Source organism: Haliotis cracherodii, unplaced genomic scaffold, assembly GCF_022045235.1.
Source record: "Haliotis cracherodii isolate W230 unplaced genomic scaffold, xgHalCrac1.p SCAF_10, whole genome shotgun sequence".
NCBI classification, from domain to species: Eukaryota; Metazoa; Mollusca; class Gastropoda; order Lepetellida; family Haliotidae; genus Haliotis; species Haliotis cracherodii.
Window position 1 is genome coordinate 12,258,989 of NW_027266265.1, and position 15,470 is coordinate 12,274,458.

The 15,470-nt window shown below is 38.4% G+C and overlaps 1 protein-coding gene across 7 annotated transcripts in view; it reads right to left on the reverse strand.

Annotated features, from left to right (window-relative positions):
• Nucleotides 1-15,470, reverse strand: part of LOC139454064 (protein spire homolog 1-like) — a 130,603-nt gene that overhangs the window by 69,155 nt on the left and 45,978 nt on the right. For all 7 annotated transcript variants that reach the window (XM_071235561.1, XM_071235560.1, XM_071235563.1 and 4 more), the window contains exon 3: nucleotides 3,845-4,078. In XM_071235561.1, coding sequence (XP_071091662.1) covers nucleotides 3,845-4,078 — 234 coding nt within the window. The remainder of the gene's footprint in view (nucleotides 1-3,844; nucleotides 4,079-15,470) is intronic.

Genomic DNA, 15,470 nt, shown 5'->3' on the forward strand with positions numbered 1-15,470 from the left:
TATTCTACCCCGGAATCTTCACAGGTCTGGATTGCTTTGTGAAACAAGGTGTGGGGGAAAATGGGCTGTATAATGAGGGTGTGTATTTTTCTTCAACTTGAACATGAAGTCTGATGGTCTTTCCTCGTGGACATTTTGAAACAGTAACCTTTCACAGAAAAAAGGAAATTGTTTATTTAGTTCTCTCGGCAATAAAGACCGTCAGATGACAGTGGAAATGAAGCAATGTGACCAGATCTAATATTATCAAACTAATTAAATGTAACAGAATTCCAGATGGGTAATCTTTTCATCAGATACCTATCAAACCAAATGTTGCTATGACAACAGAGGTTTCGCCAACAAATTTGACCAAGGTATTAATATGACATCTGCTCCTATGTATCTGCAGGTGTTTCATGGAGCATTGTTTGGTTGTTTGTTGTTTAACACCGCTCTCAGCAATATTCCAGCTATATGACGGCGGTCTGTAAATAATCCAGTCTGGACGGACAATCCAGTGACTGACATCATGAGCACCGATCCTCGCAATTGGGATACAATGACCTTGGAATCAACCTTGGAAGCGAGTCTGACCACCCGATCCCATTAGTCGCCTCTTACATCAAGCACTGTCGCCTTTTACAGCAAGCATGGGTTGCTGTAGACCTCTTCTACCCTGAATCTTCACAGATCTGTTTCATGGAGCACTGGACAGCAAACAGTTTCAGATGTAAGGTGTCTTAATGAGGTCTACTTCACTGAAAACTGATGAAATTCAGGTTAAATGTTGTCAATGACCCTTTCTGCTGAATTAATCCACACAATGGTTCTGAAGTCAAGGGCCAATGGATGTCAAAACCCTTTTTCCTTGAAGTGTATGATCACTTCACATTCTGTCATCAGATGTAAAGAAAATATACATGTCTTTACCCTTCAACGATCATTGCAGTAATTCCCTTCACATTTTGACCCAGAAACCATCATACGTGTCAAAATGATTTTCAACAGGGCGTAAATATCTTTTGGGGTGGATTTAAAAGCTTATTAACTCCAGTGACCTTGTTTTTCATCTATTAAATAAATGGCCTTGAGAAACAGAAACCTAAAACATCTATGACAGGGAGGTGGAAGACTGTGGAATGTTTGGTCACATGACTTGATCCAAACACATGGGAACAAGGACATTTATCCGCAGACTACATTTGTGTTAATAACAAAGATATATCCATTGAAGAATGTCTGCCTGTCACTACACTGTCAGCGGAAGCCTTCATTACAGTTGAAGGATTTTAATCAGCTCCAAGATAAGAAAAAATATTGAGAGAGTGAACTTCAACAAGATTTGACATGGATTTATTTAGACCAGCTCAGAGACAATTTGATAATAACTTTTGATAACCATGCCCTTATTCTCATCAGGATATTCATACTCATCATCATCTAATTAACAATCTCAGTAATCCTCTTCATGATAAACGTTTCAAGAAAGTGACTGAGTATAAATTCAATAGTCAGCGAAATTTCAACCACAGCAACTCATTGTTCAAGTCCTTTGTAACAACCAATACTGACACATGTTAAATGAATCTACATCAAGATCACCTTGACCTTGCACAATGTGGACACACCATGGAGCTGGACAGCACACTGCAGAAAGTAACAAAACACTGCAACAAAACATAGCCCCATGAATGAGTGTCTGTCTTGAATATCAAATATGACAAGCTTTGGGGAGGTGGTCGCATATGCTAACATTATTCAAACATACTGCATATTTGAAAGGTTTCTTTTACACTGTGCATAACAAACGCCAATGCCAGTCAGAATGTGTGATCTATGTACCAAAACCATTTAATCTTGTGTTACAGGGCGTATATAAAGATGTCTCATTGTGAATTGTTAGTTCCTGATTTATGAAGCAGTTTAAGACACGAATCACAAACATACCGGGTCAGGGTGACATTTCCCATACACCAAGTACCTTCAACAACCAAGCTAAGCATTAAAGTGAATGCAACATATATTCACATTTTTTCCCAACCATTAAGACCAAAATAAGTTTTAAAGTGTTTAAAATAGACTTTATAGTCTTGTTATAAATTCCCTGCAACATTAAATTTGATTTTGTACTTTTTTCAGGCTACCTTCATTTTTGAGAATCTATATCTTTTTATCATGGCCATAATCCTCCCAATTTACTAAGAATAATAGTTATTCTCATTTCAGATTCAGTTTTCCAAACAAGCATCAAAATCCAGGAAAGTTATGTAATAATGTGACAATAACAATGTATTTTTGAAAAACTACAATTTGTGTATTTAACTGTTTTTGCTAAGAGATACAAACTTCAGACCTTATTTTGTACACCCACTTTGTATTAACCTATCGGTATGTCTTCAAGTGGCAGCCATGATGGATGACCCCCGAGCCCCTCGTATACATTATAAGTATATTTATTCATTAATCCATACTCAACAAACGAGGGGTCACAGGAAGCTCGTAATGTCCTTTGTTTGTTGAGCAATGTCCGATGGCATGTTTGTAAGAGAAACACACAGACTCTGAATTTATATGATTATGTCGGATGACAAACACTAATTTGTTAAGCAGCCTTGGTTTAGTATTTGATTACGTCTAAAGCAAATGTGCAATCAATAAGCATGAACAAACCTGTTGCTTAATAGCTCATCTTTTGCCCTGAACTTTCAAGGATAATTAAAGCTACAAATGACATAAAATCATACACAGTTTTAAGATAAACTTTATAAGGGGCATTTTTCTGCCATAAGTTCTTGTTGTATATTGAGCTACTTTTTGGGGAGGAAAGTGATACTCAAAAGAAATGCTGTTCGTCTTCATTTGCAACCTGACAACGCTGTAGCACTACCCAGATAAACTTTTACGATGTTAAACTTTGTCATAGATTTTTAAAAACTTGTGGTTCATAGTAAAGAATAACTATAACATAAATGTTGGATAATACACAAAATCTCACCCGAGTGTTTCTTGTTTGTTTGTTTGTTTGTTTGTTTGTTTGTTTGTTTGTTGTTTAACACCACACTCAGCAGTATTCCAGCTATATGACAGCGGGCTGTAAAAATCAACCAAGTTAGACCGAGCCTGATCATCCGATCCTGTAGGTCGCCTTTTACAGGAAAAATGGGCTGCTGAAGACTTATTCTACCCCAGTTCTTCACGGGTGAGTGTCACGCAAATGTCTTACTGTCTATGGTCTCTGGCAAAATCACTCAACTTTTGTTTAGGAATAATACTGAATTATATATTCAATATATAAAAATATACATATATGGAATCAGTTTGTGTATGATGGATTAAGAGAAATATCTCTATTGCAAGTTGATTAGTGCATGGATCTTTGGACAAGGTCATACATTCCTTCTGAAGAACTGACTGTCGTCGCAATATGGCCGAGACATAACTGATGCTACGTTAAATTTTACATCACACACTCACTAAGAATTGGCTGTTCACTGCAGTGTGGGAAGTAATTATTCTTTTGAAAATGTTTAGCTGAAACACTGGTTTGATGGTCGCTGAGAGGATGCGTCTGCTTATGTTTTGTTTGCTGATTTCAGGAAGTATTCCAGTTATATGATAGATGTACATAATCAAGTGTGGATGAGACTATCCAGTGGTTGATATTATGAGCATCTGGCATACTTAACAAGCAATAAATCAAGTCACCCAGCCTGACCACCAATCTAATTAGTCACTGCTCACGACAAGCACAGGTTACTGGGGACGAGTTCTAACCTGGAATCCCAACAGGATGCATATGAACATATGATAGTGGTGACACATTGCCACATGTAATGTGACAAATATTGCTTGAAACACCTACCTGTGCAATATCGTAAAAGCAGTAGCCATGCTTTCCCTGTCTATGTCTGTCTTCTTCATCCTCAGCGTCTTTCTCTATCCCTTCATCATCAGCACACGTGGAGTCATCATCTTCATCTTCCTCGGTCATGTGACCGATGAGGTCTTCGAGATCGGGAGAGAGTTGTCTCTCTTCCGTCTCTCCCATCCCATAATCCATTGCATGGTAAATGGCAAGGCCAAGAGCCTGAACAGCCTGGAACAAAAACATCACAATGAAGAAAAACAATAACCTAAGGTTAAGTAATGTTTTACTTGAAAATATCCATATCAAAAAATTGCGAGTGGTTCTGTATGAGGAATTTGATTGGCTAATCAAGCAATTTTTTGCGTATATGGTTGCATTAACCAAAATTATTAGGCTACGCCCACTAATGGCATACTGTTTCTTGACTAATTAATAGAATGGGCAGGGATTGTGTTGCATTATGGAGCTGATTTCATATAGTTGTCTACATTTTTTTGTGTGTAAATAATAAAATATTCAGTCTGTGAAGTTATCTTGTTGACATATTTATTTATAGGAATTGACGTCAACATCTTTTTGCGTTTATGGAGTTATGACTAACTTTATACAATGCAGCGTAAACATCAACTTATCCATCTTCCACACACCCAACATCCGTATCTTGTATGATAACAAGTCAGTGGTTTCATCACCTATATGTAACAACACATCTCGGGTGTCCTCCGATGTTGACTTGAACTCAAGTGTCATGTTTGTTTGAGGCTTACTGTACTTACAGAGTGTAACACGTCCACAAGCAAACTCCCAAATTAGGCCCCATGCTCAAGGTCAATTTATTTGCAGACTGAGCTCACTTTCACAGACACATGCAAAAGATGTGACAGGAATTAATGGTATTTGTCGTTTTGGTAATGTTGTTGAAACATGTAGCTTTTGTAGACATTCTGCAGCCGTGTTTGTGTCTTATTTCAACATGCATTATCGAGATCTACATACTCTCTGTCATCGTCATCGTTGTCGTTGTCGTCATCATCATCATCATCATCGACCTCTTCATCATTTTCATAATGATAATCACCATCAACAACTTAGATCTTCAGTTTTATTTGAATATAGATCAGTCAAGTGACCCAATACTTGTAAAAATAATAAGCCCTGTCCCACAAAGCAATCACAACGCTACAGTGATCATAAGTCTTCGTGACAGTATATGAGCTAAATCGTCTTAGCGATACAATCACTTGGTAGAATGGGCCCAATTTCATATATGTCGCGCCAATGGACCACTATTCTTAAAACTGAGGTCACTTGGTCTTTTCATAGGGTCAATGACCAAACTATCACGGTACACTGCAACACTATGAACAACAATGCCCAAATCACCATCTTCACAAACTCATCTCCGTCATCATCATTCTCATCACCATCATAATTTGAATGCACCGAGTTGTTGAAACACACTGACCCATTTCATGGACCCTCCAGATTAAGAGAACCAGTGAGAGTTGCTAACTTGATGTCAATCCTCAAAAAATAAAGATAGGTGGAGCCACAATGTGTGATATTAAACCACTTATCAACTTAATCACCGATTCCAATGCCCTAGGTATCATATTTTATTAACTCCACTTCTCTCCTACTCGTCACTAGACCACTATACATTCCAACCCTAATATTATAAGCTCAAGATTACAAAGAGGGTTTCTTCTGTTCAGAACCTAATGAGAAAATAGGTGTAATTTAGCCCATTTTTGTTGCTGTCTTCTAAAACCACCCCAATCTACACCATCATAAAAGAGCTTTAACTCCGAGCCTCCTCGTTTAGGTTTCTGGATGGACACACAAACATAAGGCCATGACAGCAGATTTGGGACGACTTTAGGACGATTTGTCGAAATAACGTGTAATGTAGTCGTCCATATCAATGAAAACAGTCACAGCCTGGAAAGTGATTTATGGTCTGTTTGTAGTCCAGCCTAGATTTTACAATGGCTATGGGCATACCAGGCATACTGTAAAACACAAACTGAGCAGACGCGGTCTGTAACCTGGACATAATGAGGAACTGCAACAATTATTTTGTATAGGGAACATGCGATAACCTTTCCTTGACCTTGTAAACATTGTGAAACCTTCAAATAATTAATGACTTAATGATGCTGTTCTTTGCACAGTAGAAACTTGACTACTATTGTTAAGTGTAGATATAACATGATTGTAAAAGTTTGTGACATATATTTTTTGTAAGAAACATATAGTTAACTTTTGCCATGATTATTTGGAATCAAAAGATCTGTTGTAATGGTTACAGAAGTCTGCAGCATTAACCACAAGTCTTTTAAGTTAAAGCCTTGTAATGTTTCTTTGATCAAAGACAGTCCATATGTAAAGAGAAAATATCCTGAAACAGATGAAGAAGGCTGAAGATTCGTCTAGTAGACACAACACATATTGGCACAGATTGCCACAGCAAACAGTGAAGTTATCAAACTCCAAAGGATCATTAAACTGGATGTATTTAAATTTGGTATTCAAATGTTTGGGGACAGAAGTGAGTTCATCATGGCCAACATTTCAGCTAACCTGACTTGGTCATATCTTCAATACCGGTAAATCTGGTTCAGTTTAACAATGTTTTTCCATTTATTGACATTATGTCTGTTACAAGAAATTTTCAATCTATTCATGACTCCTACCATGTTCCATCGAGGGCCAGCATGTGCTTTTATGGTTGATCTCACAAACAGGGGACATTTTAATCAATGTCTTATCTAAATAATGCCCTTCCTGTACTTTTCTGAAATGAAAATTGTTTTCAATGGATTGACTTTCGACTTACTCACTATGACACCATGTAACATCAAAGTCTCCATTTGATACTCCCTCAAAGTGACATCATTGGCTGCAATCAGAACGGTCTCAGCTAATAGTATCAAAACCATAATTGTTCCTCAAACCACTTGACAGACAAAACCCTAATTACTGACAACTACTTTCACTTTGTGAAAACAACATGGCTGAAAACTGATCAATGCATTTTGTTTAATGCACACAGTGTGGGTCAACTTCAATGAGTGATATTGAGAGCAGCTGAACGTACTACAAGAGGGTTCCGGCAGTTTAACCGCAATACGAGAGGGTTCCGGCAGTTTAACCGCAATACAAGAGGGTTCCGTCATTTTAACTGCAACCCTAATAAACAGCTGGTGTTGGCGGCAAGGGGACAGAGAGCAAAAATCAATATCTTCATACCACACTCAGATATTCACTTCTAAATGGTGAATGGGTTTGGCAGAAGATTTGTCTTTGATTACATAGGGGTATACAAAACTTGGTGGGAGATTTGTGCAATGTTGTGTGTGCGAGGTTGCAGTGTTGAGAGTGCAGCTTGGTGATAGATTTGAGCAATGTTGTTGGTGCGAGGTTGAAGTGTCCAGGGTGCAACTTTCGTGGGAGATTTGTGCAATGTTGTGTGTGCGAAGTTGCAGTGTTGAGAGTGCAGCTTGGTGATAGATTTGTGCAATGTTGTAGGTGCGAGGTTGAAGTGTCCAGGGTGCGACTTTCGTGGGAGATTTATGCAGTGTTGTGGGTGCGAGGTTGCAGTGTTCTGGATGTGACTCGGTGAGAGATTTGTGCAATGTTGTGGGTGCGAGGTTGCAGTATTGAGGGTGCGAGGTTGCAGTACGGAGAATGCAATATTGCAGTGATAGGGTCAAATGATTGCAGTATTGAGGATGCCTAATTGTCATTCGCTGATTTGAATTTACAATCCAAAGAAAAGTTTATTTTGTCAGCTGGAAAACTTGGAAACCTGATAAACCCTCCCAACCCCAAGAATCAGGAATCAGTATCTGACGTCCAACTTTTGAACAGCTTCCTGATTATTCAATGCTCCACCACTGTTTGACATATCTGATCACACCAAGTATCTCTCTCATCCTATTGCTGGTCTGTATTATTCCAGCACCACTCCTGACAATGCTAGGTTCCACATGGATGCTAAATACCAGATACCAAGTCTTCCTTCCAGCGCCTTGGAGTACTTGGCTTGTTTATTGAGGACATACACAATACATAAGGGATTGAAGTCCAATGAAAAGATAATATACTGTTCCCAGTAAAGCTGCGTTTGTCTCCTGGGACTTCACCCAATAACTGCACAATCACATCTCAGATCTCCGTTCATCAAGGTCAAGGATGGTCTCTTCAGCAGAGGTCAAAGGTTGAAGATGACCCTTGTGACCATTACGTTCAATAAAATGGTTTGCAGCATAATTTATCTTTTACGTTTGAAAATAATCTCAGCATTCTTAAGACAGCACCATCAATCAAAGTTTTTATACGCCAGTTAGCAACTGAAAGAATAACTGTTTCTTCTGATTCTCTCCTTCTAATTGAAAGAGTAAACCAAAGCACACTGCGAGCCTGATGCCAAACACAAGCTTGTACAATCAACCTACAACTATCAGCACGGCATTTAGTCACATCCACGTAGCAAATCCACACAATGGCTGATATTTTGCTGACCTAATCTAATTACAGCTAACATGTGCAACATTGCAGAAGGGTAAAGGCACGTTGTCCATGCAAACAACCACCTTGAAATCTCTCCTCTTTGACCTTCCCAAACAGTCCCAGAAATAACAAAGGTCACATTTTTGCTTTGATTGTGCTAATTGATAATACTTGTGTCATTCTTTGGGTGTGATTGTGAAAAGTTCACACTGACCAGCTGACCACCAGGTTCGGGATAAGCATTTGCTGATCGTACGTCGGCCCCATCCATGTTGGGTACATTCTCTTATTTTGAAGAATATTTTCATGAGGTCATCATTCGAGCCATCCAAGCATACAGCTATGTTTGTTTGACCTCACTGATCATAATGAAATCAGTCCACTATTAATCCTGGGATTTTCTGGAGAAGTGCTTTAGACAAGAGTAACAAATTGAAAAGATTTTTAAAGGTTATATTAGGAACATGTCTTCTGCAAATCTGAGGGAAGAGACAAGCACCTCTAGTAGGTCCTGTTAGAAAGAATAATTCATGAAATCCACATGCTAACTTGTCTTATATTTTTTTCTAGACTGGGAATAAAAACTGTGAATTCTTAAAGTTTCCCCAGTTAGCACACAAAATATCCTTGAGAATTATTTTTCAAATCCTGTTACAGGCATTATTTCATTCATTCATGTCGCAAGTGACGAAATAACAAATAGCTCTACACTGTGACAGTATCATCACCTCCTGTTGGTTACACCTCGACCATCACCACAACTAACACAGCATCATTATAACATTAGCCTTCAAAAGACTTGCATTGTGAAAATGTCAACGACTCAACAGTTGCTGAACTAACCAAATTAACACTTTTGCCACAAATTTTAAGCTGATTGTTTTCCAGCTCATTCAGTTTCAGAAACGTGATGAAAGAAAGTAGGCAGGCACTCTTCTACCACAAGCTCCGACCATCACTGCCAGAGTTGCAGCACCCGCGAACACCTAGTTCCAAGACCCTGATCAATGAATTCCCTCCTATATGTCCTTATTCCACGTAAATTGCTGCTGACGGGAGAGTTTATTTTTAGCCTGTGAATATTGATCATGGAATGTATGTTACTTCAGAGTGGTCCATCTTAGCATGTGGTTGTTTAAGCTCCCAGAATCGGCAATCCCGTTGCACAAAATAGATCGGTGAAGGTCATGAAGGTCAATGGAGCTGTGATCAGACACGTTGGTTAGAATAGAACTGTAGTGCTGGAGACTGACAAATATATTTCCAGGAAAGATACCAACAAGCTTGTGAATGAAACCTTGGTCCAGAAACCTGATCCTTCATGATAGCAACATTACAGCCATGTCTCAAAATCTGTAATATGACTGACGGCCTCCGTGGTCCAGTGGTTGAGCGAAGCCCAAAGAGCGGAAGGTCTGGGGTTCGATCCCCTGCCACGTCATACCAAAAGACATTAAAAGATGGTACATGTTGTTACCCTGTCTGGTGCTCAGCATTAAGGGGCTAAAACTGGTCGGCTCGGAGTCAATATACTGTGTCTGAGTGGGGTATTCATGTTCAACTGCGGCATGGTATCTCAGTGAGCTAGCACTATAAATCGGCATCAGTCCAGACTGGCACAAGCACCCAAACACACACGTACATGCACGTCGCTATATAAGTGCAATAATCTTGGACGCGACGTTTAACCCCATTTCACCTCACCTCACCTGTAATATCACTGGTGCAGACAAGCCAATGGCTGATAATTTGAACACAGCATAATTTGAGCAAGTGTTGGGTGTCACACCAGGCCAATGATTTCAAGACCATGCCAGACCAATGTGACAGACTTGATAGGACGTGTCTCTGCTTAGACAAGGTAGTCTTCCAGTCAAGGATTATTCATACTCAACAGCCATTGTGACCATCCACTCCCCATACACACTTTAACACCTTGTAACAGGCATAAAATGTGATGGTGGTACCTTAGGAGTTCAGTTGGTGTCCAAACAATAACTCCTTGATTTGGCAATACCTCTCCTGCCGAATCTTCTATCTGCCAAATAACGCTTCACTACATTCATCAGAGACAAATCAATAAGCGTTCCCTGAAACTGTCAATATTTCTCATATCAATTTCTATCTGAATGCAATTTGAACGTCAAAACAAATTGTCAATGTTATGAAAGCAATGGGTTAGTAGTCTTCATATGTTTCTGCTTGGGTTTGTTTGGTGTGATTGGTCTGGTTTGGTGAGTTATTTACTTGCTTTCCTACAAGGCAGGGTCTGTCTTGGTACATCTTGGTCTAGCTACAATGAGTGTAGGCAGGGTCTGTCTAGGTACATCTTGGTCTAGCTACTTTAAGTGTGACATGTTCTACTTGTTGTCTGTGCTGTTTCTGTAACTGTTGAACTAAGATCCAAATAGAAAACTGCTAGAAAGACGACTACAGTATTTGTTTACCTTGTGCACAAAGGTTCTATGTTACAATAAAGGCTCCGTAGGAGTCTCATCACAGCATCATGTGTATCAAGTCAACTGCTCCACGCTGTGATCAAAGAACATGACGACCTTGATAAACACACCTATCTTGCACTTCCTGTTGCACTTATGCAAAGAACAAAATGCACAGTATGACCGAAAATCATACATCAATAGGTCTGCAACGATGCAACTGTGTGAATGAAAGTCATTTTCAGTACTGCATAAAAAAAAAGTCATGGCTAACAAGTGGTTGATTGCATGAACAATGATCAATAATGATACTGGAGGTCAGGTTTGATTCCCCTACATGGAGAAAAATGTGCGAGGCCTACTTCTGGTGTCCCCACTAAATATGGTTGGAATATTGCTAAAAGCAGCATTAAACTGTAATCACTCATTCACTCACATCTTGAAACAAGAATCACCATGCATCATTAAATCATCCCACATCAGCTTTTTGTGCAACTGTAAACTGTAAATTGTAAAGTTTCCTTTGACCTAATAGGTCTACAGGACTGAACTTCTAGCCAGAGCATGTGTGGAGAAATCAATGTCAGCATGATATTCATCAAAGGAAATGCTTCACAAAGAATTACAAAATGGAAACCTTTAAAGATCTAGAGTATCGACATCACTTATTCTTGCAAAGGTCCCAAAACAGAGAAATGACAAAAACCATAAGGCTGATACTTTTTGTAGCCTCTGCACCTAGAACATATGACGAAACCAATAACATGGACAAAATGTTATACATGACGGCAATGCTGAAGAATAGAAAACAGATCAAAACCACAACACATCTATTTAAACACCTAAATATTGTCTCAAGTCAAATATTCAATAAGGCTTAAATCAGTGATTCTGGGATTATCCAAACTCACATGAAGGTGTTACTAAGATGGCCAGCATAACTTTGGACACACTGTTGACCAAGATGGCCACTGGTATCTGCTGGCCAGTAAGGTCAAGGTCAGACTGTCAGGACAGATGCTGTCTTCATGAGGACCATGTACACCAGATCTACATAGGAGTGATCCAAGGATTAAAATGGCAACACACATGCTTTGTCCACATGTTGAAGAGGATCAGTGTTAGAAACATAGGCAAGCACTACCATTCTGAAAAATGAGGACTTTTCAAATTTTAACAAGAAGTGTTTATTCAAATTTGGTCTTCTTTAGGAAAGAAATGGTTTGGTAGAATGTAACCACGATATGAAGCATAAACAAGGGTTTCTCAAGGTCAGTAAAACAGAAAAACTCTTATTGGTAGATCTAAATATTTTACTTTTAGTGCGGAATATTTTTTTCAATTGGCATGTTTTCTATTGTGGTCTTTGCAGCAGCAAACAGATTTTTAGGCTTCCTCCAAGTGAATCTTGACTCAAAATTAAAGTAGGGTGCATCTTTGCCTCATAGTAAATATTTTTTCAATGTAAGAGTAGGCCTTGGCCATCGTGATTTCAAGACCATTGATTAATGATGTCTTTATAATACTTCAAATCTGACACATGATTTATCAATTGATATTTTTTTCCAAAGATGCTGACATTCAGTGATTTATCATACCTAAATCAAAATTTAAAAATCAAATATGTGGAATATGACAGTCAAGGCCAACTGACGCAGACCGATCAAGTTGGGAGAACTGTCTGAGGAAAGAGCCTCATGATTCTCTTATATTTTTATCACACCAAGACTGACAATTTTGCCCAGAGAAGTACGGAAGCTGATGAAAAACTTACCGCTGATTTAAAGCAGTTTTATGATATAGAAGAATTTGTAAAATTCACCTTCTGATCGTAAACACTGAGTTTTATTGCTTTTTTCCAGGAAAATCTCCTACAAACTCAGACAGGTTGACATAGTTGAATATTTACAGGTTTTAGGATAAACAGTATGAAACAGAGGACGCTCTCAACTGATTTTTGTCACATTTAGATTCAACTACTAACAAAACAATCCTTCCAATGAGCATTATTGTACAAAGTAAACTGTTGTCTTCCATTTCAATGTCTTCATCCCCCAGACGTCTGGGAACCAATGAAGCTTTGTTTACAAATGGTCATCATCTAAGAAATCCTACAAACATATTTGCATATATCTAAAAACAATCAAAATTTCCTCCATGTCAACATCCAACAAGTATTAACCTTATAAAGGTTCAACTTAAAGCTGAAACAAATCAACCTATTTACTCAAACCATTCACTCACTGAACCATAAACACACTAGAATGCAATAAGTACATTTAAAATACCCCTTTTAACACCATTTCAACCTTGACGGGCTTAAGTTATTGGAAAAAAGTCCAACTGCCAATATGGCCACCGAACGTGGTCACTAGGGAAACTGACAAGGTCACTATAGAAGATTAACTTTCACTTCTGCAAATCTCTGTACAATCAAAGGAAAGGTCAAGGTCATTCCCATGGTACCTCTGTGAACAAAATGAGGTCAGAAAAACTTTTAAAAAAGACACCCATAACCACTTGCAAAAGTAAAATCTTTGAAAATGTGTTGGAACTTAGAAAGATGAAGCTTGCCCTGTGATAGCGTTTTGATATCAGTCATTGGTTTGTTTAACGTACTCAGCAGTATTCCAGTTATATGACCGCAGTCTGTAAATAATCGAATCTGGACCAGACAAGACAGTGATTGACACCATCAGCATCGATCCACGCAATTGTGATACGATGACATACATCAACCAAGTCAGCAAGTCTGACCACTCGATCCCATTACGTACCTCTTGACAAGCATGGTTTGCTGATGACCAATTCTAACCAGGATCTTCACGGGTATAATCAAAGATTGGTGAAACGACTAACTTATATGACAAAGACAACCAGATACCTGTGACAAGAGGTTCAATTTCCAACATGAGTTCAACTTTACACCAGCCACATTGCCTGAAAGAGTTCGTGGAAAGCCATAGCAAGCTAATGGAGATTTTTTCCATTTTCTAGATAAACCCCTATCAATAAAATTAAATTGGGTAAAATGAAATACAGTATTCGACGTAATAAACGCCCATGGCGATATTTGCTGATATATTAGCTAGTGAACAATCCCAATTAGCACCCCTTCCGATTGATCTATGTACATAAAACTTATTTATTCGCGTAAAATATGCACTCGTGTGTTATATGCACACTTAATTATTGGCAATGAAATTCTGGAAAATATATGTCGTACATAAAATTTCAGGCTGTCAGCATAAACCACGAAATTTATCTTTCAACTCTCTTTTTTTTTTCACCAAAATAATATTCTAATAAGAGCTACCTATTTCTAATTTTGAGAGCCCCCTGAGTGCTTATTACATCGAATACGGTAACTTTTTTAAAATCATAAAACTGAGGGGGGAAAATCATCACACCAAAGTCATTGAGGCATCCAATTTGATGCCATGTGCCTTATCAATGATTACTGTATGATCAGAGTACACATCTTATTGAAAGACAGCTTCCTTATCAAGATAGACACAATTTTATGGATAACAACTTCTTTAATACTGTGAAAAATGACGTTTCGGTATAGATCCTTATACCGTTGTCAAGCAATGAATGAGGGACATAGTACAGAATATATATAGTAGGTGGAGGATTAACAGTAGAGGATTAACAGTAACAACCTTTTCAAGTTGTTATACATAAAATTATGTCTATCTTGTCATCCATCAACTTCCAAGTAATGCCTATCAAACAAGCTTCCTTATCAATGATAAATATTTCATTATTTTGAAATGGCCAAACATCAAATCTTCAGCTGAAGTTTCCTTCGGTTTGAGAATAATTACACAACAAAGTTGCAAATTTCAAACACGATTGTCAAATAGAATAAATATTGTAAAACAGTTGTTGACCCCTGATGGGACCTCTGATTGTGCTGATATAAGGACTTCAGTGTAAAGTGAACCACGTGTTTGCACAACCGTTAACAAAGGACCTTACACAACAACGAAGAATGCTTTATCACAGCATTAGTGGAGATGTGTTGACTCAGCACTACAAAGCACAACGACCACATGTGAAGGAATTTTGGGCGGAGAATGGGCAAAGTTCGCAGAGGGTCGAATTGAAGGGAGGGTTACTTGTTTCTTCACTAATGGGTTGAAATTTAAAACTTGTGAATTTTTTTAAGTATTTAGCTGTGAGGTGCAGGTATCCTAGCCAGGAGGAAGAGAGGGGGTATGGCGGACCTAGAAATAGAAGATCTGACATGGCAGGAACAAGTGATATTTGAGGCTTTTTACCTGTTTCCTGTAAGTTAATTGTAGTAGTATAAGAAAATATGTCGCATTTCCTGAAAACTGTGGAAAATACCAATACCAAGACGGGAGGGAGTAACGAAAATAGAAGAAAAATACCTAAAAATGAGTTGGGTGGGAGACATAAGAATTAGGGCCGAAAAATTTATTCTTTGTTTTTGGGGAGTACTTGTAACTTTGACGTGTTGCATTGATGCATCATTGTGGATGATCTTTATTTAATTTTATTTTATGTTAAGGTGACTGCGGTTTTGTAAGTCTAGTTAGGTTGTTTTCTTTGGGATAATTTTGTTCTAACGTCAATAATATTAGGGGGGTGACACTGGGGTGGGGTGGTGTGTGATGAGGTTGGTGACAGAGTGGGGT